The sequence below is a fragment of the Dipteris shenzhenensis genome, chromosome 21 (genome assembly GCF_047967505.1).
Source record: "Dipteris shenzhenensis isolate YYH24624 ecotype China chromosome 21, Dip_SZ_1.0, whole genome shotgun sequence".
In the NCBI taxonomy this organism is placed as follows: Eukaryota; Viridiplantae; Streptophyta; class Polypodiopsida; order Gleicheniales; family Dipteridaceae; genus Dipteris; species Dipteris shenzhenensis.
This window is the reverse complement of record NC_141616.1, coordinates 52,640,390-52,664,856: the sequence shown is the minus strand read 5'-3', so window position 1 is coordinate 52,664,856 and position 24,467 is coordinate 52,640,390. Positions and strand designations below refer to the sequence as shown.

At 45.7% G+C, this 24,467-nt stretch overlaps 1 protein-coding gene across 7 annotated transcripts in view; it reads left to right on the top strand.

Moving 5' to 3' along the window:
* Positions 1–345: 345 nt before the first annotated feature.
* The window catches only part of LOC147889054 (Polynucleotide adenylyltransferase family protein), an 80,704-nt gene continuing 56,582 nt past the window's right edge, over positions 346–24,467 (top strand). For 6 of the 7 annotated variants that reach the window (XM_087392754.1, XM_087392755.1, XM_087392753.1 and 3 more), the window contains exons 1-5: positions 346–698; positions 809–939; positions 2,072–2,189; positions 19,744–19,796; positions 24,383–24,432. In XM_087392754.1, coding sequence (XP_087248880.1) covers positions 567–698; positions 809–939; positions 2,072–2,189; positions 19,744–19,796; positions 24,383–24,432 — 484 coding nt within the window. In that variant the 5' untranslated portion in view covers positions 346–566. Of the gene's footprint in view, positions 699–806; positions 940–1,048; positions 1,827–2,071; positions 2,190–19,743; positions 19,797–24,382; positions 24,433–24,467 lie in introns of those variants that run through there. The other variant, XM_087392756.1, reaches the window with a different exon arrangement.

The following is a 24,467-nucleotide window of genomic DNA, read 5'->3' as shown; positions in this document are numbered from 1 at the left end:
CGTAAAAGTGCTCCACAATACTGGTAGGCTATGTGGGAATGCCCTCGATATGCAAACTATTAAGTGCCAGCCATTCTCCAAAAGGGGGATGCTGTCCTAGTTGGAGGGACAACACCGGACGCTGACGTAAGAGATTTGTGTCTGGCACACAAAAGCCGCCCACTACGTGCCCAACTGGCCCATTCCATCACGCGACACCGACGAGAAGGCTGAGGTGTGGTGTGAAGTTTGAAAGCCATAAGGGAGCAATGAAGTGAGGTTAAGTGAACACTAACGGAGGTCCAAGAACCCATAACTATATAAGGGGAGGAAGATGGAGGGGGGAAGAGCTTTCTATGGCAGTGGGAGTGGCAGCAGCGGGGGTCTTCACTCTGCTGGGCTTGAGGGCTTGGCCTTGGTCTTGGTCTTGGTCTTGGTCTTCGTCTTCGTCTTGTTGCGCTTGCTTCCGCTCTGCTTCTGCAGCTTCACCTCCCTTTCTCCTCCTCAAATCGCACCCCTTTCCTCGTTTCCCCTCCTCCTCCTCCTCCCTTTTCGCTTCCCCTTTCTGCTCCCCCCCCCCCTTCGCCATGCCTGCCTCGCTTCATTCCATCCACCTCTCTCACCTCGAACACAAGATCTTCGATACTCTTAAGGCCGTCCTCCTTCGCTTCCAGCTCAATACCCAGCTCCGTGTCGCCGGTGGCTGGGTCCGAGACAAGGTGCCTCTCTTCATGGTTTCCTCTTGGACCTCCAACCTCATTTTGTGAACTCTAAATTGCTGAATTGGGTTTGCGGAGCATTGCTAGTAATATTGATCAAATCTGTACAGCTTCTAGGAAAGGAGTGCTATGACATCGATATAGCGCTCGATGATATGCTGGGCAGAGTTTTCTGCGAGAAGGTTAACGAGTACCTGAAGGGTATCGGGGAAGAGGTCCGCGGTATGGGTGTCATCCAAAGGTGCCCACTATTACTAGCTCAAACTCTCTGGTGTGGCGTGTAAACCGCCGTGTGTAATCTCATGTTTTCAAATGGATCACTAACGAGTGCTCCCCATGCTGTATGGAAGCTAACAATGAACGCGCAACAAGGAATGTAAGAAAGCTGTTGAGCCCGTAATTATAAGGAGAAGCGGCATGAAATTTTCTGGTTGAAACCCTGCACCAACAGGACAGCTATAGAGACTTTTTACAACTATATTTTTGGATATTTCAGTGTGTTTCATGTTATCAAGTTCATTATCCCAATATCGATTCCCCAAGGTTGTTTTATCAGGCTAGGGTTCCATACATGTGCAAGTAGAGCAGGTTTGTAAATATCCAGCTTCTTGGTTCTATACGAGGTACATATGGTATACGATAAAAGCCGGCACTTGTAATAATGGATTGTAGAGACACGTTTTTAGGAGTTGCTCTCAACGCCTTATAACAGGATCATGCATTGCACCGTTCCCTATTGGCTGCTGATGACTGGGATTTTATACCAATTTTTTCATTTGTACGCATCATACGATTTGACATGCACCAACTATAAGTTTTCCCTTAGAAGTGTTTGTTTAGAAGACTAAAATAAAACATTCTTGTGCGCAAGGGCAGTTGTAGGTTGGATAATCATGTGGACTGCTTTTGATTAGCCTTTTCTTCAAATACGTTCTCTCCAAGTTGAGCCCTGACAGAAGCTCAGTTTGAAGACTTGTGTCTGAATGGACGCTCATGGGTGTGCATATGAGCATGTGTGAGAGCTATGTGTATGCAAAGGTCAAGTACGCCATGGGTGCTGATGATGTCTGGGGGGATGCCATAGTAGCTGGAGTTGATTGTTTAACCCTTGCGAGTGACCATTATGAGGTTGAAACTGCACCTTTTTTTCCCCTGCGAACTGTTCCGAGTTCATGTAGATATAGATATATTTTTCCTGTTCCTCCCATATGTGTTCTTGCTAGCGGTAATATATGCTTAATATATGTTTTTGCTCCCGAATTGTGGCATTTTCAAACCCATCCAGGTTCTGTTGACCTCTCAATTGTGCATCGTTTGATGGTTATCAAATCCTGAAGGAAAGTTATTTTGATACCGTGGTTTGGTATTTGCAGCAATCCGGAACAGTCAAAACATTTGGAGACTGCTAGAATGCAAATGTTTGGTGTGTGGATTGATTTTGTGAACTTACGAGCAGAAACATATGCGGACAACAGCCGAATCCCAACCATGGTAATCTTTAAGGCTTACTCACAGGAATGGTGCTTTTGTGTGTGTCCTGTTCTTTGTTCCATCACAGTCTGTTCTGCTAACACAAATGCATTGTCTTTAAGCCAAGGCCTGCTGGAATAAGGCCTTCTAAGTAATGTCTGAGCAATGGCAGACTCAAGATAAATGCATCACATCAATGCAAATATTTATGCTCATGGATGCAGCTTGGACACAGTGCTGCCCATGGATGCATTTCCTGTCAAATTCTTCAGCTGTCAACCCCAGGGCGACATAGCCTGGTACAATAAAAATGAAGCCCAGCTCTTGAAATAGCACCCCAGGTAAAAACAACCAAAAGCACTAAGGGCATATAATTTGCAATACAACATGTATTTCCACTGCCCTTGTGTTGGTTACGATATGGGGTTGCTAGCTGGTTTTGTAGCCGAACTAGGGATGGAAATTATTGCGAGGTCAAGCTTCAAGTGCTTACAGGAAAGAGAGTCCTATCCCATGTCAGAGATAAAGTTGATATCAAGCGTAAGCTGCCTGGAACTACCCTGACATCTCTCCCAAATATAAGTAATGGTGTGTCTCAACATAGATTAGGTGGATGCTAAGCACTTTTAGAGTATCCCGTCAGGAATGGCATGGCAACTCTTCGTACCATGGCCTCCCTCCCATAAAAGTGTGCTTGAACTTGAGGGGCTGATCGACTCCATATCTCTGCACAAAACTTGCATACTGTCCTTTTTGTGCCAGATGCGCCATATCTCTTTATGAGGGTGAGTGTAGGCTCCCCAAGAGAGGGCATCAGTGTCCTGCATACATCACCCCTTGTGCTTTCACCTTTTGTGGCCATGGTAGATCGTAGCGTTTAGGAGTTAAGAACATTGGACTTGGGAGAGGATGGCCATGGTAGATCGTAGCGTTTAAGAGTTAAGAACATTGGACTTGGGAGAGGATGGCATCAAGGGAAGGATAGGAGAGAAGGCTCTGCTTGAAGTAAAGGGAGAGAGATGTGGGATGAAGAAACAAGGGAGCTGGGTGTGCAAGGAGGAGGAAAGAGAGTGAAGGATGAATGGCCCAAAATGGGGAAGCTGGGAGGGAGAACTACTTGGCTGTCCAAAACAGCCAGCCCGGGCTTGCAAAAGCCCCAATCTGTCCATTATGGCTGCAATGTCCACCAAATAGGAGAGCAATACTAGCTGAGAGGCAAGGGAAGGTGAGTTGCTAGACGATAGTTGAGAGGCAAGGGAAGTTGAGGTGAGGTGCTAAACGATAGGTGGAGCAAGAAGCTTCGCGGCTAGCCTGCGTGCTTTGTGAAAATGTTTCGTCGATTTCGCTAGCACGAAACACTTTTTTTGGTTACATTGGTCATGAGTAGTCGAAGCCTCCACGTGGGCTCGACTGGGGTCCTATCGAGAGGAGTCGTGTTTGTGGAAGATGTCAAAGATTTAGTGCTGGCATCCTTGGCTCCTTCCGTGTGCGGCACGAGGGAACTTGCTGTTGAGATGTGCAATGATGGTGTCCCACATGGGACGTGTGCACATAGGACTTGCATCTACTCTCTTGTTGACTTGGCGTGTTTGAAAGTCAAGGTCTCACTCTCAGTGTCTTCCAGTCACATCTTCTCGTGTGAAGAAGAAGTTTGTGATCTCCTAGTGTCTAATGTTATGATCCATGGTGTGACTCATGAGTCGAGAACCTAGTCAGGTAACCTTATGCATGAAGAGTGTGGCACATTTGTAGTCTTGGTAGTTGATGACTCGACTCATGTTTGTGTATATGTGGGTGAAGAGGCAATGGCACACCTCCTTGAGATCTCGTAATATATGCAAAGAAAGAAAGAAATTTTATTAGAGTATGCGGAAGACCGATGGGTCTATGAGACTGAAAGAAAACCTGATACAAATCACAGTAAGGGTGGACGTACTAAATGAGCATCATCACCCGTGCTGAGTGATAAGTCTGATCATACATAATCAAATACATGTGGGTGTGACAATGAAAAGAAAAAGACTGGAGCGGAGCGGAATCCTCCGTATGTCATGTCGCCTTGGTTGGTGCATAGCTAGTGATGGGGCACTGGCGTCTGTCAAGGGGTGGTGTGCGTCTCGGTCTCTTGGAGGAGGCTCGATGCAAGACCAGAGCCACCGTGACTCCCGTGGGACGTGTCCCGGGTCTTAACAATGACGGGAGGTCCCCCAGAGTGATTTGTGTCCCCTCGATGCCTCGTGTGTCGTGCTGTGGTCGTCGGGTCGGGGTCTCTGTCACGTTTGCGGCTAGAGATTGGACGATCAATATCACTCGATGGGAAGAACTCTGTGATCCTGCTCTGAGAAGTGTCTGGTGGTGTGGCCAAGCCCCGTCGCGTGAGTAAGTACTCTTTGTGTCGGACCCCCTCGTGAATGAAGGCCGTGAGGCATCTCTGATCTGGGTAGGCGAGGAATCTGGAAAGGAGCTTGGAGCCATCTCTGAAGAGACAGCGCTAGCGACCTCGGATCTTGTAGTATACTGGGCACCTGAAAATAAAATGCTCCTCCGACTCAACCTCTTGACAGTCGCACAATGTGCATATGCGATGCTCCCTAGGGATCCCCTCTGCTCTGCTGCTCTCTATGCGGAGGCGGTTTGATGATACTCGAAACTGTCCGATGGAGATCCGTAGTGAGTGAGGCATGTGAAGCTCAGTGTACCCCGGTGGTGTGATGAATCCCTCCTCCGAAATACGAAGACAATGATCTCTGTAGAAGCTCAGCTTCACTGGAAGCTCCCTCAGCAGCTTCCTTGGCTCCAACCAGGTCCTAAAGGTGTGTAGCTGCAAGAGATCCTCTCAAATGACCTAGTTGGTGTAGTGGGTGGGAGTATCGGAGGGGCATCCAAACTGTACTGAAAAGGAGGTATCCTATCGATGCGAAACCCCAGTCTCACAAACCATCTGTGAGTCCGTGCATACCAGCCTCGCTCGTCTCCCTCAGCTGCCAATCTCATGGAGGAATCGAGAGCCAACCATGGCAACCTTTGTCTTCCTGTGCAGTCCCCATATGATCTAACTCGGTGTAGATATGTGATGGTCTGAAAGGCTGCATCTAGCTGGAGTGGAGAAGCACCAAACTCGGCCTGAATGATATGATGTGGTACAGATGGTTTCCCCCAGATCATCCGTGAGAGCATAAGGATTTGCAGGCGCTGCACCCGTGTCCACTCTATATTTGACATGTCAGGTCCCCAACAAGGGCTGCCATACATACCGGCTGGTTGGACCAAGGAGTCCAAGAGAAGAGCCTTGGTCTTAGGGTCCTGGAAGTGGGAGTGGAAGCACTGTCTCTCTAGCCGAACCAGTGAGGTGTATCCCTTGCTCAGTCTGGCCTGCATCGCTGGTCTCATCGTGAAGATCGGGTCGGAGAAGATGACCCCCAAGTAAGTGTATGAGGATACGATCTCAACTAGTGATCCACCGAAAGTGAATTGCTTCCGGTGCATGGTTGCTCGAGAGGTGTTAAAGATCATGACCTTGGTCTTGCCAAGGTTGACCTCCAAATCATGGGATAAACAAAAAGCTTGCAGTGCATCCAGGTGTCGCTGGAGCCCCTCGGGTGTGGACGACAAGAGTGCCACGTCATCTGCATAAAGAAGAATCCTGATGATGATCCCGGCAAGTGAGCAACTGATCCCTCCGGAAGCCCCCATGAAAGTCTCAAGCTCATCGATGTAGAGGTCAAACAGGGTTGGTGATAAGGGAGAGAGAGAAAGAGAGAAAGAAAGAAAGTTGTACCATCACAGGCCTATGAGACAAAGTACAATCAACAAAATAACTCATACAAGCCACCATGGGATGAAGCAAAGGGCTCGTTAAGGCCCTTGCTAAGTGCTAGCTAAGCTAATCATCTCAAAAACTCAAAACTAAAAAAACTCAGAAGCTCTTAGGAGACTCTAGTAGGTAGTGCGAAAGCTTCGAGGACATATCCAGGGGTTGTGGTAGCCCTCCGATGAGACGCAAAGATGTCACGTATCTGTAGCCCTCCGATGAGATGCAAAGATGAGGACATATCCAGTGGTAGCCCTCTGATGAGACGCAAAGATGTCACGTATCTGTAGTTGTCGAGGTGTGGTGGAGGGGGGTGTGGTCTCCGAGATCTTTGTATACGATGAGCCACATCAAGGGTGACACCTCGGGTCGGTCGGTCTCCTCTGAGTACAGCAGGGATGGGCTAGACCTCTATCGTGGATGCTTTGGTTGCCCTCATGTCAGCTGTCTCCTCATCCTCTACTTTGATGTGTCCCGGGGTTGACTCAAAGGCATAGAAATTAGTGCCGTGTCTTTGTGCTCGGTCAATATCTTGTAGTGCTGTCACCTCCTGCTGTCTGATCTGGTGTAGCAGGGTCGCCGCATCTCAATCAAAAAGAGGCCAACACACACCTGGTCATGGAAATGGATCAAACGAGAGAGTGGCCTGAACTTGTGTCCTTGAAAGAAGCAATGTTATTGTCCTCGGATCTCATAGTAAGCAGGGTAAATGCATAAGAAGTGCTCCTCTATCTCCACTGCTGCCAGTGTGCATAGCTTGCAAATCCGCTGCTCTCTAGGTGTGCCTGCGGCCCTCCTTGCTTTGATCCTCAGCTGGTGAGACGAGATCCACATTTGTCCTATTGCAATCCTCGGTGCTTGGGTAACCTGTCTGTCCTCCCAGATACTGTGGCTTGATGATCAGTCCATCCTCTGATACTCTCAGGAAGTGGTCCGGGTAGAACTGAATCTTGGTAGGGAACTTCTGGTCTCCCCCCACAAGTACGTGATGTGTATAACTAGAGTAGGTCCAACAGTATGATATGGTTAATCTCATCTCGTGGGATCTAGAGGGATGGGGAGTCTAGACTATATTGAAAGCGGGGGAGGTGATCCATTTGAATGCCTTGAGAACGAAACCATTTGGACGTGCGTGCATACCGGGCTGTGTTGACCTTGCTCTTAGCTAATCGTCTAGATGACTCTATCATGGGGTCTAGGATGATCAGAGGAGTAAGCCATCAGTTCCTCACCAGAGCATACAGGCTGAGTTCAATATGACACCACTGCAGATTGGTGCCATCTTCCAGACAGTGACATATCTACACGCGGTATGGGACTTACCTACCCGTAGCCTCTTGAATCTCCACCACTCACTTGTCGGTAGATCACATCCCCAGAAGGGTGCTGCATACATGGCTGTTGGTCTCAATAGTGTATCAAAGAGCCACCCCTTTGTCAGGGGATCTTGAAAGTCTGCTTGGAAGCATTGTCTCTCTAGTCGAGCTAGAGCTCCCTGCCCTCGTGTGAGTTGCGCTCGAGCTGCGTGTGCCATTGTGAAGAAAGGGCCTGCGAAAACTGCCCCAAGATCGGTGTATGACTTTACTATCTCCATTGGCTCCCCTTGGTATGTGAAACTGTGCGCTGAAGTACTGCTTGTTGTGAGGTTTTGGAAATCATAACCTTGGTCTTGCCAAGGTTTACTATGTGAATCTTAAGCGTGATGATGCGTGCTCATCTGGTGGTTATGGTAACAAGAACTATGCAGCCGAAGATTTAAAGGACAAGCTCACCGTCATAAGCTCAAAGGGGACACTCACACACCTAATGAGCTGAAGGAGTGGCTCACGAAGATGGAAGATTACTTCCGCTGCTACCCCAAGTCTAGTGAGGATCGCATCATTTTTGCAGGCATGCATATGCAGGATTATGTTCACATGTGGTGGCGGTATATGAGGGATTCACCTCAGAAGTTAACCACATGGAACTCATTGTCACTACCTTTGTATCCTCGCTCATATTAGAGCAGTACTTGGCTGAGTTCTATGCCTTATCACAGACTGAAATGGTCCAGGAGTTTTGGAGGCTCTCTTTGTTTGTGCAGGGCATATCTGAAAAGGGCAAATTGCTGCGTTTTATACAAGGACTGCACCATCCTTTGGCTGCAGATGTGGCGGCACATAACAGTACCAAGCATCTTTCTATTGGCATGAGCTCGTTTGAGGCAATGTACGGATGCCCTTTTCAATTGCAGACATGGCTGTGAAAAGTCAGCAAGCACAAAATGATTTGGAAAGGATGGATGCCCTTCTACAGTTCACTAAAAGGAATATGTAGGATGCCCAAGCCAAGCAGAAGAAGTATGTTGACAAACATAGGAAATATGTGTCTTTCAAAGAGGGGGATTATGTGCACGTGTGTCTCCATAAGAACCGCTATGCCTTGCTAAAAGGAAATACCAATACCAAGCTTGCTCATAGGTATTACGGTTCTTACAAGATCATCTGCAAGGTTGGAGAGGTAGCGTATCAATAAGATCCATGATGTTTTCCATGTATCCTTGCTGAAACCACATGTGGGACATCATGTGCATGTCCTACCTGAGTTGCCACCCATGGATGAGGAGGGTCATATTCTCTATGTTCCCGAGCCCATTGTGGGTTTCAGAGATCGAGTACTTGGAAGAGGGTATACATTGAGTGATAAAGTGGGGGGGGAGAGAGAGAGAGAGAGAGAGAGAGAGGGAGAGAGAGAGGAGTGCACATGATATAGCTACCTGTACACTAAGTTGTATTCCATGGAAAGTGAGAATATATACATGGACCCCTTAAGGTTAGGGTTAGGGTTTACCGTTTGTCCCATAAACCTATGGTGCAATTTACACCATTCTCAACACCCGCTCTTAAATTGCACTGCATAAGAAGGGTGCTTTACGAAACACAATTTTGGATTTTTTAAATGTTGCATAGTGGCAATAGAAATAAAGATAAAAAAAGATGCACAAGAGTGAAAAAAGAGTACCGAGGAAAAAAGTATGTACAAAGGTGTATGACTTAACCTTCACTTCCCCCTCTTAAGTTGCAATTGGTGGAGACCAAGTTGATGTCGAAAGTGTGCAAATGTATCAAGGGAAAATGGGGATTTAGCCAATGGGGGCCAGACAAGCAGGTCTCACAACCCTCGCCAAGGCAACCATCATCAATGGCAATCCGCCCACTATGCCTATGATGAAGACAACTCTCAGGACTGTCAACACAAAGTTCTCATATCGCAATATGCTCAATCTGGGAAGTCCACATCTTAGATACAGAAGGATGAGGTCCACATCTTAGATACAGAAGGATGAGGACACATGGTGGTTTGACTTTGGTGCGAGCAACCACATGACACCTGAAAAAGAATGGTTCTCCGATCTTCTTCCGAACTGGAACAACCGAGAGAATGTCGTGATGGGGGAGATGACACCCCACAAAAGTGAAGGGATCGGCAACATACCATTGCACAGCAATGCAGGCACCCAAGGGAGTATTGGAGATGCATTCTATGTTCCCACAATGGTCCCCACAATGGCACAGATCCTTCTCTCTATTTGGACAAATGAGTGAGAGTGATATAGAAGTCGTCTTCAACAAGTATGGATGCATCGTGAGAGAGCTCAAGAGTCCCAGATCCATCATTTCTTAGAGTGTCAAGATTGGAAGAATGTTCAAGCTTTCTTCTGCCATTCCGATCCAGAGAGCCCTAGCAGCTCATCATCAAAATCAGGATGCTTATTTGAGCACAAGAGGTATGGTCACCTCAACTCCAGAAGCCTTGTATCCCTCAAAAAGACAAACATGGTACAGGGGCTTCCACAGTTGTACTTTCTACTGTTGCATAGGTAAGCAACAGAAATACCCCTTTCCAACATCTTTAACTTGAAGTACCAACGTCCTTCAGATCATGCATTCAGATCTATGGGGTCCGTCTTCTATGCTGTCTCTTGGCAAGGCTTTGTACTTCATCACCTTCATTGATGATTACTCACGGAAGACTTGGATCTACTTCCTGAAATAGAATTCTGATGCATTCAACACTTTCAAAGACTTCATAGCCTTGGTAGAAAAGCAGACTGGCAAGTACCTAAAGCATAGAGGTCCTTCGTTGTGACAATGGAGGTGTATACAAGTCCATAGAGCTCAATGTCTTTTGCAAACATTATGGCATCACACTTCAGTTCACATGCATATATACCCTTCTGCAAAATGGGGTTGCTGAACAAAAGAACAGGGTGATTGCAAAGTCTTCTAGATGCATGCTCGATGAGAAGAATGTTACGAGACAGTATTGGGCCGAGGCATGTGACACAGCTGTGTACTTGATGAATAGGAGTCCCACTGCTTCATTGCAAAACATGACACTAGAAGAGGCATTCACATAAGGGCTTAAGTGAGAGAGGGAGAGAGAGGAGTGCACACAAGATTAACTGTACACTCCTCTCCCTCCCTCTCTCACTTCTGCTATCATTGAGTACCTCATAAGATGGAAAGGGCTTCCAGAGGATGAACAATCATTGCAGCCAGAGAGTTGGCCTCGAGTACCCCTATCTTTGACCAGGCTGATCAACATCACTTGGATGTCCCAGCACCCTTGCGTAGCAGCAAGTACATGTAATTTTGAGGGTAAAATTCTATGGCAAGGGATGGCTGTAATGAAGGGGGAAAAGGGCTATGTTAGTGGCCCTTTAGGTGGGAAATGTGGAGGGACTATATAAGTCCTCATCCACCACTCATTGTGTACTTTTGATATGACATCTAATCCTATCTCTTCTCCCTCCTTTCTACAAGCTGCCTACTCTCTCTCTCTCTCTCTCTCTCTCTCTCTCTCTCTGTGTGTGTGTGTGTCAAACCTATCTCAGCTCTCCTCAGAGGAGATGCCAGAGATGAGGCATCACCCTTGACACAACACATTGGATTCAGGTATCGAGGAGACCACGCCCTCCTCCATAGCGCGAGACAGCTCGACAGATGCAAATGCGGGAGATCTTCACAGCACATCGGAGAACTCTCATGGTGCCGGGTTTTGATTTTTGAGTCTTAGACCTCGGCTCACATTTTCACATTTGAGCTTGTATTTGTGTTTCTTTGTTTAAGCATTTGAGCTTTTGAGCTCTGTATCTTGGTATAGCATAGCATAGATGATAGCACTCAGCAAAAGGGCCTTAACGTTCCCTTTACTTTTGATTCAGCCCCATGAGGCTTGTATGAGCTATCTTTTTTTTTTGTGTATATTGTCGCATAGACCCGTGAGGTCTTTCGAGGATGTTCATCTCTCTCTCTCTCTCTCTCTCTCTCTCTCTCTCTCTCTCCGTACCTCACCCAGTTCACCTAGTCACTGCCCAGCTGCCGGACCCATCCCCACACTTTCATGTCACAGCCATCACAGTTTCAGCTAGGACACCGCACAACACCTTCTATCCCATTGAGTTCTTACTCCACCTACCATGATATATGCTTTGACCGCGATCACTCACCTACTTACTTTGGCCATCTGTACATACTTCTCGCTTATATTTACTTCATACCCCTTTTAGAGGATTGTGCTGCCCTGGTCACCCGCTCACTACACGAGGCTGCTCTTCACGCTTTCCCCCACACCACCCGTCCACCACCCCCTGTGTCATGTGCACGGATTGGTATCTAACGTGTACTGGGTACACAAGACTAGCTCAGGTAGCTTGGGGAGGCTTAGAGCTAGGCAGGCTTGATTCTCGGGTTGAGTGGCAAGGGTACAAACCAGATAGAGGTCTTCGCTATTTTTGGCGCATGGGGCCCGAGTCTATATAAGGGGCCCAGAGGTTCAGTTCTCAGGGATCCGATGGGAGCAAGTCTCGTTCCCAGGTGCTAGGTCTGATCCTGGATTGAGTCACGGGCACACGCTTGCATCATAGCGTAGCCCAAGGCCCAGCTGCAGATCCTAGGCTTCACAGTGCCACCTGGTGGTATGGGACACCAGGCTAGTTAGGATCTGGTTGGGAGTTTGTGCCAGTAGCTCAGCTTGTGGCTCGGAGGGGACATCTCCAGATTCGGGATTGCATCCCATAGATGTCATGGTTGGGTGGTGAGCAGCCTGCTCAGTTTCTTCACGTTGGTGTGTTCTTGTGTTTGCTTCAGGTCAGAGGTTTCAGGAGTGCTGGGGTCGTGTCAGTTGGTATCAGAGCCAACTCCTCAGGTAGGAACTTCTATTGCAAGAATTTTGGATGATTTTTTCTCCAGGTATGCCCTAAATTCGAAATTCATGTTCATTACTTTGCCAGTGCTTGTTTGGTTCATCGGTCAAGGGAAGTGGTTAAGATTAGGGAAAGAAGGTAGGAGTAGGTAGAGAGTGAGTGAATTCGAAGTTGAACTGAGGCGTTAGGTGAGAGAGAGAGCGAGGTGTAGCTTGGAGGGATAGAGAACGATTGCAGGGGAGAGAGAGATTGTAGGAGAGAAGCGCTCGTAGGAGTGAAGCGATGGGCTGATCGTTGGTAAGCGAAGGGCTGAGGTAGAGCTTCAGTTGAACCCAGGTACGGCGCCAAGGGCTGTTCGCAGTCAAGGAGGGAGTTGAGGTGTGCGCCATAGCTTGGAGCGGGCCGCAGGTAAAGCTATGTCTATTCGGGGGGGGGGGGGGAGGGGCAGGATGCTAAAAAAAGCACTACCCTTCCAAGTTAGGAGGGGGGCGCTTTCTTAGAGGCTGAGCTCTCTAAAAGCATCGCTCCCCACTCTAGACCTTAACGCAGCAGCAGCTCCTCCCCTACGGGCAGATTTGTGCGCAAGCCTCTACCCCTCCACATCCCCCTTCCCGATTTGACGCCATGGTTCCGCCTGCTGCAGATTTCCGTACGGGCCAGCAAGGAGCTCGGCTCTTGGATTGACAGCCTCCGCCAGCCCCTTCTCCTTTCGACCAGTCAGCCTCTTTCTCTCATCCCCCTCTGTTTCGTCAGCTGTTCTCTCTGTTCCAGCCTCCCAGTTTCGAGCCCACCTGTTCCTTCTCTTCTCTCAGCCTATTTTCTTCATCAGATTCGATTCAGTTATGGCTGATTCTGTAGACCCCGAGCTTGCGATGGGAGACCGGGATATGAACTACCATGTGGAGGATGACCAGGGTCTCTACGATGATGTGATTACGTAGATAGCCTTCAGTGAATTCACCATTGCTCTTGATGAAAAGTTTGAGCAGGTTAACGCGAATCAAACGGGGTTGACACAACAACTCCAAGGGATTCATACTACACTCACATTTTTGACTAGGACTGTTCAGGCGCTCATGCATGTGGATGCCATGGCTTCAGTGTTAGGTCCAAACATCACTCCAGATCCTTTCCCCGGAGATTAGAAGTCTTGTACCAAGGAGGTTGTTGACACTTGGCTGCACAAGTGGCAAGTACACTTCCAGTTTCACCCTTACCAGATGACAAGAAAATACAGCTTGCAGCAGGGTTTATGTCAGGAAAGGCTTTATTGTGGTGGAAGGAACTCTGACCCAAGCCTGCAACAATGGATAGAATTCGAAGGGGTCTTCAGGAAAGAGTTTCTGAAGAAGGAGGAAGATTACGATATCATAGGCAAGCTCAAAGCTCTCAATATGTCCAAGCTGAATCTGACTTTTGAGGTTTATCTACAAAGGTTTCGGGATTTGCAGACCAGAGCTACAAAGATGGATCCAGTGACCTTGTTAGGTTTCTTTGTGGATGGTTTGCCTGACTCGTACAAGTTACAGATTAAGAACAACAAGTGTACCACTTTGCAAGAGGCCATGAATTACGCGCGCATCTATGATGATACCATGGCCAACGCAAAGGGAACCACAGTTGCCGACATGGGTGGGAAGAACAAGAGGAAGTTCTTCCAGTCTACCACTGGTACTGGGGAGTCGAAGTCTTTAGACAATGCCTCCAAGAAACATTCGACTTAGGCGAAGAATGGTCGTGCCCGTTTTCTTTGTACCTTGAAGCTAAAGAAAGGACGTTGCTTCGTATGCGAGGAGCGGGGCCACACTAGGAATGATTGTCCTAAGTGCAAGAACCAGAAGCAAGCGTCGGGACCGAAGCTCCATGCGGGTCCAGGTACCAAAGCTAAGGGAGCTAATCAAGTTTCAATGACAGGTATTTCTGTAAATGTAATTACCTGCCCACTTTCTTGTAATTGCACTTTTAATATTCGTTATTTGGTTCCCATCATCTTTCTCGAGTTTATGGAGAAGTTAGGGACCAAAGAGTTCACATTCTCTTTGACCTGGGCAGCTCTCACAACTTTGTTAATTACAAACTTGTGCAAAAGATGGGATGCCCATGATACCTAGCGATCACACCTACAAGGTGCAGCTTCTAGCTAGGAAGCAGTTTTGGGATCGCAAGATTGAGGCACTTTCTATCCGGATTTAAGACTACACAGTTGCTCTTACGTGCTATGTCATGCACTTGGAACATGTGGACTTGTTAATCGGAATTGAGTGGTTTAAAACCCACGATAATCGGATTGGATGGAAAGAGCATACCCTTTCTTTTTTGGATAAGGACACCCAATTTTGTATTCAGTGTGATAATATTTCCTCTTCTCAGGGACCTATTGTATTTGCGATGCAGCTTTGGAATATATTAAACACTTCTCATTATGATGTGCATTAGTGTGTTTTGATTCCGCTTTCTTCATTTGTTGTCTCAGTTAATAACAAGAATGATTTAAGTGTGTTTGAACATCGTGAATTGAGAACGTTGTTAGATGATTTCATGGATGTATTCCGTGCTCAACTGCCGGAAGGTTTACGTCTAGAACGGGCAGTGGACCATCGCATAGATTTAGTACCTGGGGCTCAACCTATTAGTATTCCACCATATAGGATGAGCCAGCTTGAGGAGGATGAGTTAGCTTCACAGCTACAAGATTATCTGAATATGGGCTATATCTGCCCAAGTAAATCACCTTGGGGAGCCCCTGTCCTCTTAAGAAAGAAGAAAGATAATTCGTGGAGAATGTGTATAGATTATAAACGATTGAATAAAGTGACAATTAAGAATCGATACCCTCTTCCCCGTTTTGATGATTTGATAGACCGTTTGGCCGGAGCGAAGTATTTTACTAAGATTGATTTGCGTACGGGTTATCACCAAATCTGTATCTATGCTAAACACATAGATAGAACCGCATTCCGAACTAGGTATGGCCTCTACGAGTTTCTCGTATTACCTTTTGGTTTGACCAATGCTCCTGCCACCTTCCAGCAAATGATGAACGATTTGTTTCGAGATTTTCTGGGCAAATTCATTGTCGTGTTCTTAGATGACATCTTGGTATGTAGTCATTTACTTAGGACACAAGATTTCTTCAGAAGGTATTAGCATTGATTTGGATCGTATCCAGAAGGTTTTAGAATGGCCTATCCCTCAGACTGTGAAACAACTTCGTTCTTTCCTAGGATTTACGGTATTTTTACAGAAGTCCTGTGCGTGATTATTCACACATCACGGCACCCCTGACAAACATATTGAAAGGTTGTGGACGCATGTCTACCCAGTCGATCTCTTGGAATGATGCATTGAACAAGGCTTTTGAAACCTTGAAGTTAACTATCAAGGAAGCACCTGTTCTTGCATTACTCGATCGTACCCGGCCTTATGTTTTAGAGGCCGATGCGAGCGATTTTGCGATTGGGGCAGCTTTATTCCAAGAGGGCAGATCTGTAGCTTTTGAGAGTAAGAAGCTAGACGACACCGAATAGCGTTGGCCCACACTAGAAAAAGAACTCTATGCAGTTGTGTATGCTCTGAAGGTTTGAAGAGACTACTTGTATGGTTCGAAGTTTCTTGTATTGACCGATCATCAGTTAATCAAGTATGTGTGTGATGGGTCTGAATTGAGGGGATGGAAGGCTAGATGGGTAGAATTAATGCAAGATTTTGATTTTGAAATACGTTATCGAAGGGTTCGTTGAATAGTGTGGCAGATGTCTTAAGTCGAGGCAAGTTTATAAATGCTATGTCATTTACGGAACCCATCCACAAGGCAGGGGATCCCATGAGCCTGGAGAACTATAGGACCATTATGATTGGACATGTCATGTCCAAGGTTTATGCATCAATACTTGATTCCGAGGTCAGGAGATTTGTAGAGTGTCCAGGACTTAGAGCAGCAGGACATGCCAGATTCCGGCTTGATCATGGAACCGTGGAACACATTCTCACGCTCAGATGTATCATCGAGGAGGCAAGGGCTCGGAAGTAGAGGGTTTATTGTTGCTTTGTGGATTTTCGCAAGGCATTTGACACGGTTCCGAGAGCTCGCCTCCTGCGGCGCCTACAAGATTTGGGTTATGACCAGGAGATCATTGGGCTGTCATGGCACTTTACGAGAGAGTTTCAGGCAGAGTCCGGGTAGGATCTCGGTGGACAGATGAGATCATGAGCGCTATCGGGGTCAAACAAGGGTGTCCATTATCACCTACCTTGTTTGGCCTCTACATTGACGAGCTCGAGACAGTAATGCAGACATAGTGGGAGTAGGTTGCTCTCTTGCGGGTACGCTAATCCGGATATTGCTTTACGCAGATGATATGGCTCTCTTGTCTTCCTTGGAAAAGGGGCTCCAGAGACACCTTGACGCACTACAATCCTTTTGTGAGTCTCATGATTTGAAGGTCAACCTGGGTAAAACCAAGGTCATGATGTTCAATACATCTCGAGCCGTCATGCGCCAAGAGTAGTTCACACCTATTGAGATAGTTTCATCATACACCTATCTTGGGGTTGTCTTTTTCAGACCTATCTTCACTATGAGACCCACGATGCAAGCACGCTTGAGCAGAGGATATGCTTCATTGGCCAGACTAGAGAGGCAGTGCTTCTGATCGCACTTTCAGGATCTACGGACTAAGGGGTTGCTTTTTGACTCCTTGGTTTGTCCAGCGGGGATGTACGGCAGCCCATGTTGGGAGTCAGACTTGTCGGATACAAAGTGGGCTCGTGTGGAGCGGCTACAGGTTCTCATGTTATCACATATGATTCGTGGTAAGTCATCCATCTTCACCAGATCATTCAGGCTGAGTTTGGGTCACCCACAGCTAGATGCTGCATTTCAGGTCATCACGTATGTGTTCTAAGTTAAGGAGTATGGGGATTACACCTCTGGGCGTAGCAGGCTACCATGGCTAGCTTTGTCCTCTTTCATGGCACTTGCACAGGAGGGGACCAAAGGTGCTGGTAGGCACGCACAGAGAGATGGTTTGAGCTCCACATGGATAGACTTTCTTCCTTCTAGTATAGTATGGATGCTCCGTTTTCTCCCCTTCTATCACATAAGGTCAACCAGGTTATCCGTGAGGATCTATTACAGCTACACACATTTCGGACCTGGTTAGGACTGAGTGAACTCCCAGTGAAGCTTAGCTTCTACAGAGATCAGTTCTTACATATCATAGCGGAGGGTTTCATTGATCCACCAGGATACACATAGATTTACCTACCCCACTCACTGAGGATCTCTCTTAGGCAGTTCCGGGTCTCTTCACACAGATTTCGTATCGAGAGCGGCAGAGCAAAGCGACTACCCAGGGAGAGGCGCATATGCACATTGTGTGACATGCAGGAGATTGAGATAGAGGAGCACTTTATCTTTAGGTAACCTGTTTACTATGAGCTCTAAGGGCGCTTCTACAGAGATCAATTCTTACATATCATAGCGGAGGGTTTCATTGACCCACCAGGATACACATAGATTTACCTACCCCACTCACTGAGGATCTCTCTTAGGCAGTTCCGGGTCTCTTCACACAAATTTGGTATCGAGAGCGGCAGAGCAAAGCGACCACCCAGGGAGAGGCGCATAGGCACATTGTGTGACATGCAGGAGATTGAGACAGAGGAGCACTTCATCTTTAGGTGTCCTGTTTACTATGAGCTCTGAGGGCGTTTCTACTGCCTCTTCAGAGATAGCTATGAGATATTGGCCCGTTTCCTCTCCTACCCAGACCAATGATTTTTGCTAGGTTTCATTCATGAGGTACTTAGACACCACGAGAGGATACTCCGAGCACGGAGACAAGAGCATACTTTTTCCTTGGCTGATCCCTCTCAGAGCTCTATCACGGAGTTTTTTCAGCCAGATCAAATGGACCCCCACGGATCACACTTGGGGAGGTCCCCTCCCTGTTTAGAGTCGGAGCCCGACCGACGGGGGTCATAGTAGCCTTGGTTAGACGTAGAGCTATGACCAGGAGACGTGTGAGAACTGCACCTTTGAGTGGCCGACAACAGTCTATTGCCGATTTCATGCTCCCATTGCCTCATTTACCCTGATGTCATGCTGATGATGATGATGATGATGATGATGCTGAGATTGATATATAGTCGACCATCGACATGACTATGTTGTACTTAGGACTTAGTACTACCATTCTGCATTTTTTGCGTTTTGCATTGGTGTGGATGCTTGTTTAGTAGCTCCACTACTACAGCTCGTTTGTACCAGGTTTTTCACAGTCTCATAGACCCATCGGTCTTTCGAAGACTTTAATAAACTTGCTTTCTTTCTTTCTTTCTCTCTCTCTTCCCTAGATGTTGGCCATATGCAGTGATGTGTGGTACATCCTTTGAATGTCTCGCTATCCCAAGCTCTATCGGGTCTAGCTCTGGTACTCTGAGGTTGATCAGCCTTGAAGTCAAGCAGGCCCACCAGTCTGTCCCCCGCATAATGCATTGAAGTCACCCAAAAGTAGGATCCCTCCCTATTTGGAGAACTCCAAGACATCATCAAATATCGTCTCATAGGGGCTATGACCCTTTGTGGCAACCTCATGTGCATATGATGATGTGTCTGGGGGAAAAGAGAGAGAGAGAAGAAGAAGAAGAAGAAGAATGTATTACCGTCCTCTGGGGGCCGAGAAACCGACCCATGGGACCCATGAAAATCACAATACAAGTGTCTCCCTTCTTTTATGGAAGGGGTAGGAAAACAACTATTCTGAAATACATTGAGTAATACAACATTCCCGATATTGAAGAATCTTGGCAATAAAATTGCCCAGAGTGGCTATATGGGTATGTGAAAGCAAGCTTGCGAGGGTGTCGTGTTCCTTTGTAATGTTGTTAAAGTCCCTCCTTATGCATGCATATCGTGGGCATGTAAGGAGGACATGTGCCTCTGTCTCTACTTGTTCTTGGTCACATAACTTGCAAAATCTTTGTTCCCTTGAGACATCTCCCCAAGCACCTTTCTCTACCTCCAAAGTGTGTGATCGGGTGCGGATGAGTGCAATACTTCTTCTTGCATTTGCAGGTATGGGTATAGTTATGTACTTTTGTGCATTATCTTCCTCCTTGGAGTAGGTGTCCCAATAGATGGGATTGATATGTGTACAATAGTACTCATACTTAGCCCTTTTCTCAGCTGATTGCCATTTTTGTTGCAATATTCCCAACAAAGCTTTATGAAATGCCTTCTCATCCATTTCCCCGGATGACATCTCAAGGTAGGATGTTACTCTCCATCTTTGGAACCATCTTTGAATGTCTTGCCACCAACCAGATGATAACATCTTGCTTTTGTTTGTCTTTTGAGGCCTTTTACTTGCTTCCCATGCTTTCATTGGTAATCTCTCTCTCTCTCTCTCTCTCTCCCAGAGAGAGAGAGAGAGAGAGAGAGAGAGAGAGAGAGAGAGAGGTGGGGGGGTGGGGGGAGGGTAGAATGAAGTGGCAATGGGTATCCAAGTGATGTTCTTGTCTAGATTTTTATTGATAAGAAGGATCTCATGTGGTGTTTGCTTGGCTTGATGTAGGAGTTCGGTACAGCTAAAGAAGATGCTTTTAGGCGCGATTTAACGATAAACAGGTACTTTTCATTGTGCAAAATTGTTCCATCTTTACTTTTGATTGATCAGCTAGTATAATTGTACTATGTGTATTGATGAAAGCTACATGGCTTAGGTCATTCAAAAGGAGAGTTCACACTTTTCTTGAAATTAGGTAACTCATCATGGTATGGGTTGCCTTTTGCTATTTTCATCAGTTTAAAGTTTTAGTTTTCATACGATCCTTGTTGACCTCCCCATAACAGTGTATGTGTGAAAGTTCATCAACAGGAAAATCTTTCATTTTGTTGTAGTGCAATAGATGGTTGCACTATTCCCTTTTTCTTAAATTTATTGAACAGGTAAGCATGCTCTTAAAACCTTTCCATTGGTAACAATGGCTTTGCTTCCCCAATAAGGTTCTCTTTTTATGAACACAATTAGGGATGACGTCTTTGCACATTAATAAAGGCATGGTAATTTGCATGTGCAAATCATGCGTACCAGACTCAACTCTCTCAAAAGCATGATCTCAATACAAACTGGGAAACAAATAGGAGTTTAGTCACCATGGGGAAGGGCCAGGTGTCCCTGATTCAGCGCTCTTGCATTCATTGTCACAGAAATCAAGGAGGTTTAGCCACCTTTTATGTTTGAAGGGTTTACCACCTTTAGTAGTTTGGGTTCTTCACACCACTAAGCTCTTTGAAAGTCTTACATAGATCTAGACTGACCTCAATCATATTTGTGTGGTATATTGGGATCATTGTCAAGTCACCCTTCCTCTTGTTGTTTTGTTTTTACCTTTACTTTTCAAAAGCTTTAATTTGTAGAATGGATATGTTCTAGTCTTATGAAGGTATCTGTTTTAAGTTGGGCCTTGAAGTTTGGAGAAAGCATGGTCACTCTAAGGGGCAAAAAAGAAAAAGAGGAGGGAATGAAAAAAAAAGCTAAAATAAGAAAAGAAAATAGCTTGATAGCAAAGCTACGCTTATGTTCACATCAATAACCCAAGACTAAGCTTCTATCTTAGTTTTGAAAGAATGGATCTCTTTGGTCACACCCAGTGCCTACTAAGCTGTAAAATCCAACTCAACAACGCCAACAATAAGGAGGAGAATTTGGCCTACAAACTATATTTTTCATGAGTTGTCACATAAAAGGAGGACACACCTTTTCTTGGCTTGTACCAAAGAAGTCTCGCTATGTTTGATCCGTGTTTAATCAAATTCCAAGTATACAGCCTTTACTTAAAATTTTTGGCCTCAAGCCTTTTGTGTTACTGCAGACCAGTCAGCCCTTGTTTTTGGTTGGTCTGTCCTACAGACTAGTTGGTGAGACCTAGGGACGTATAAGCTTTAAAAGGGGCCTCATTTGGAGGTCCCAGCAATTCTGTCTGCAGGCAGCCAAAGGGCTTCCAGGGCACACACACAGTGCAGATCTACACATACAGTGCAGATCTACACTATGTAGAAGAGCGCATGTTGGTGCACAGGAGGTAAGCACAGGAGCTCACCGCCTTGTCCTTGGTAGTGACTGAAGCCTGCTGAAGGCACGTGGTAGAGAGGATGAATGTACAGCAGAAGGATCAGCATATGGAGCCGGTTTTGGTGTCTTACCTAAGCAGAAGGCACAACATATGGAGCCGGTTTTGGTGTCTTAACTCAGTGACAGTATGCTGGAGGTGTTGGTACACGTGTTGGCCGATTTTATACTTGGTTTCTACATTAATACATATTCTTTTTGGCTGTACATCTGAGTGTTCTCTCTCTAGATCCAAAAGTGTTTAGTTTATACCTGCATGCAGACGGATTGAGTTGTCTCATGCAAAGTTGCTGATCTCATTGTTCATCGGTGTCTTCCATTGCGGGGAGGTGTCTATAGGAAGCAAGCTCTCTCTATTTATGATATGGTATCCAGACCTTGCATGGTAGAGGATGCATAATCTTATATTCTCTAACATTGTATTAGCCCGGTTCTCAATCTGGGATAGCCGTGGTTTCCAAGTCAAGCTCCTGAGTCAGAGCCTAGGAGATCTACGACTGGGACCTTCTTCAAACTGAAGGGTGGTGTCATTGCCGAGTAGGAACTAGCTTCCACATTAAAGTGTTTGTTTGACTTGCATTGAGTGCAGGAAAGGGTAAGAGACTTCTAGCCATCTACACCTTACGATGGCATCCAGCTCAATCATTCCAAATTTCCATGAGGTTGGAAAGTTGGACGGGACAAATTATCTGATCTGGAAAGTGAAGATTTGGAGCCATTTGGTGGGAAATCTGGGAATGATGAAAGGACTGGAGCTGAAACCTGCCTATGTGATGGATTCCAAAGGCAATGCTATAACTCTGGCAGATCTAGACAGTGTCAGGGTCTGGAAACTAAAGGATGCATTCATACTTCCTGCTTATTGGGACAATTGCAAATGCGGTGATACCCCATAGCTGGCTGGTGGAGACAGCACAGAGGCATGAGACAAATAACACAGGGAGAAGTTTCCCTGGGATCAGCTATAACGACAAGCAACACCAAACTAAGTTTCTAGGGTATGTTTTCTCGATTTACTTTACTTCTTCCACGCGTGGCTGTACCAGGCAACGGCTGATTCAGAAAAACGGAGGCAGAGTTTAGCATGCATAGAAGTGGCAGATTTCTGAGGAAGACCATGAGCTGGAGGGCACAACTATATTTGAAGGTCGGCGTTCATTCCTTTCAAACGTGGCAGCATAATAGAATAGGATATCTACGTCAGGCTTGGCAACCAGAAGAAGCTGTCATGTTGTAGGTAGAGAATGTCGAAGCTGAGGTGATGTTCTCTGCTCTGATACCATCTTAAGGAATCCATGGTGAAGAGAGGAGAAGACAGAGGAGAAGATCACATGATGTGGACATGGGAGAGTGAGACAAGTACTGCAGATGATTGATTGATTGAAAGGTACATGCCTCATTTTATAGGCTAGGCCTAGTCTTATCTTACCACATAAGAATATCACTGATGATGTCACACAGAATCTAGTCTTGACCCTTTCATGTGTTTGTGTTTGAGAGTGGTCTATCTTAAGTGGTGCTTAGAGTGTTTGAAGGGTCAAGTCTAAGCACCACTTCACAAAAGACCACTCTCAAACACGCACACACGTGGCTCCGAATACCCAACAGATCCATTATGAAATTCATGGATGGGAAATACAGGATGAATTTCTGTGTTGCAGTGATATGATGGGTACAAGTCTCATGCTCTATTTGTTGCACCGTTGTGTGCTGCTTTGTTTACTTCTCATTTGTGTAGTGTCCATGCGTTTTTGATCCCCACCTTTATCTGTTTGAAATTTGAATGGCTTCTTGAGTTCTCTTTTCCACAGGCTCTGACCTTTGCATTGGGCCTCTGCTGCTATTCGTTTGGTGGTCGAATCTTCTTTTAAGGACCTAGTCTGGGTTTGGCTCTTCTTTTGGTGGTCTTGGAGCCTCAGAAGAAAGTTAGGCATGGTACCAAAGATGCAGTATGAGAGACTCAATTGTGTAGAGTAAAGGGTTTTGGCTGAGGCCGACATAAAGTATGTAAGGGTTACTAAATTCAATGGAGCAAGTAATTGGCATGAGGCACATTTATATGATTTGTGCATCTGATATTTAATCCTGTCAGAATCCTGTCAGTAACATAAGAATAACTTTTCAAGTACATCGAGGTGCCTTATAAGTCTGGATGTTCTGACCCCCCTCACCTTTTCGAACCAAGAGTGGTTCATTTTGGGCATGTTTCTGGATTCATCTAGATATAAGCGGTTCAATTTGGAATTGAATGTCTTACTCTTACGACGGTTGTTAGATCAGTGAATCAAAGAGATCTGAAGATTTTGATTGAAGAGTTGTTGTTTCCCCCCAAAAGATGTGTCCGTCATGTTAGTAAAACTTGTGGCAGCAGTCATTAAAAAGTACAGCAGGGAGCAAGATTCAGCCTGGTCCATTATCAACCAGAACGGTAAACACAATGTAGAGTTCCCAAGCCAACCTAAAATCCAATTTACATCGTAAAGTGTTGTTTGGATTTTCTTTAGACACTTGCTATTCGAGTACTTAGATTTAGCAAAACCAGTTTTCATGAATGTAAGCAATAAGTCTGGGTGTTTATATTCTCTACTTCAAAGTTAAAAAAAGGAAGCTTGCACGGCCATTACATGAGTCGCCTAGAACTATCCTATTTGATCATATGAATTTAGCTAGCCTGTTGGTAGCTCCAAGTAAGCCTTAATGAGCATAACAATTAAAATGCCGTTAAAGTTACAAATATGTTTTTAGGGGTCGATGAGAGGTGGGTAATAAGTTAATGAAGCATTGACTATATCATGTTGGTGCCAAACTGGATTGTCCTTTTTGTGCTGTTTTTCACAAACATATTCTTTAAATTGAATCTTTTGAGATATGGTGATGTTTGAAAACACATGCTGTATTATTATCATTTAGAGACAACGGGCATGGAATCTTTTTTCAATCTCAGTATAGTTGCTAAAGCCGTTTTTTTTTTCCCCCCCAATTCTCAAGTACTGAACCTTACTCTGTCGAATTATTGATATGATAAAGCTGTTTCCATCCATAAGGATTAGTTATGAAGCACTAAAATTATGATGGGTTGCAGCCTTTTTTACAATATCAATACGAATTCTGTGGAGGATTTGACAGGGAAAGGTAAAGTATCATCTTTATCATTTTTAAACATTTGG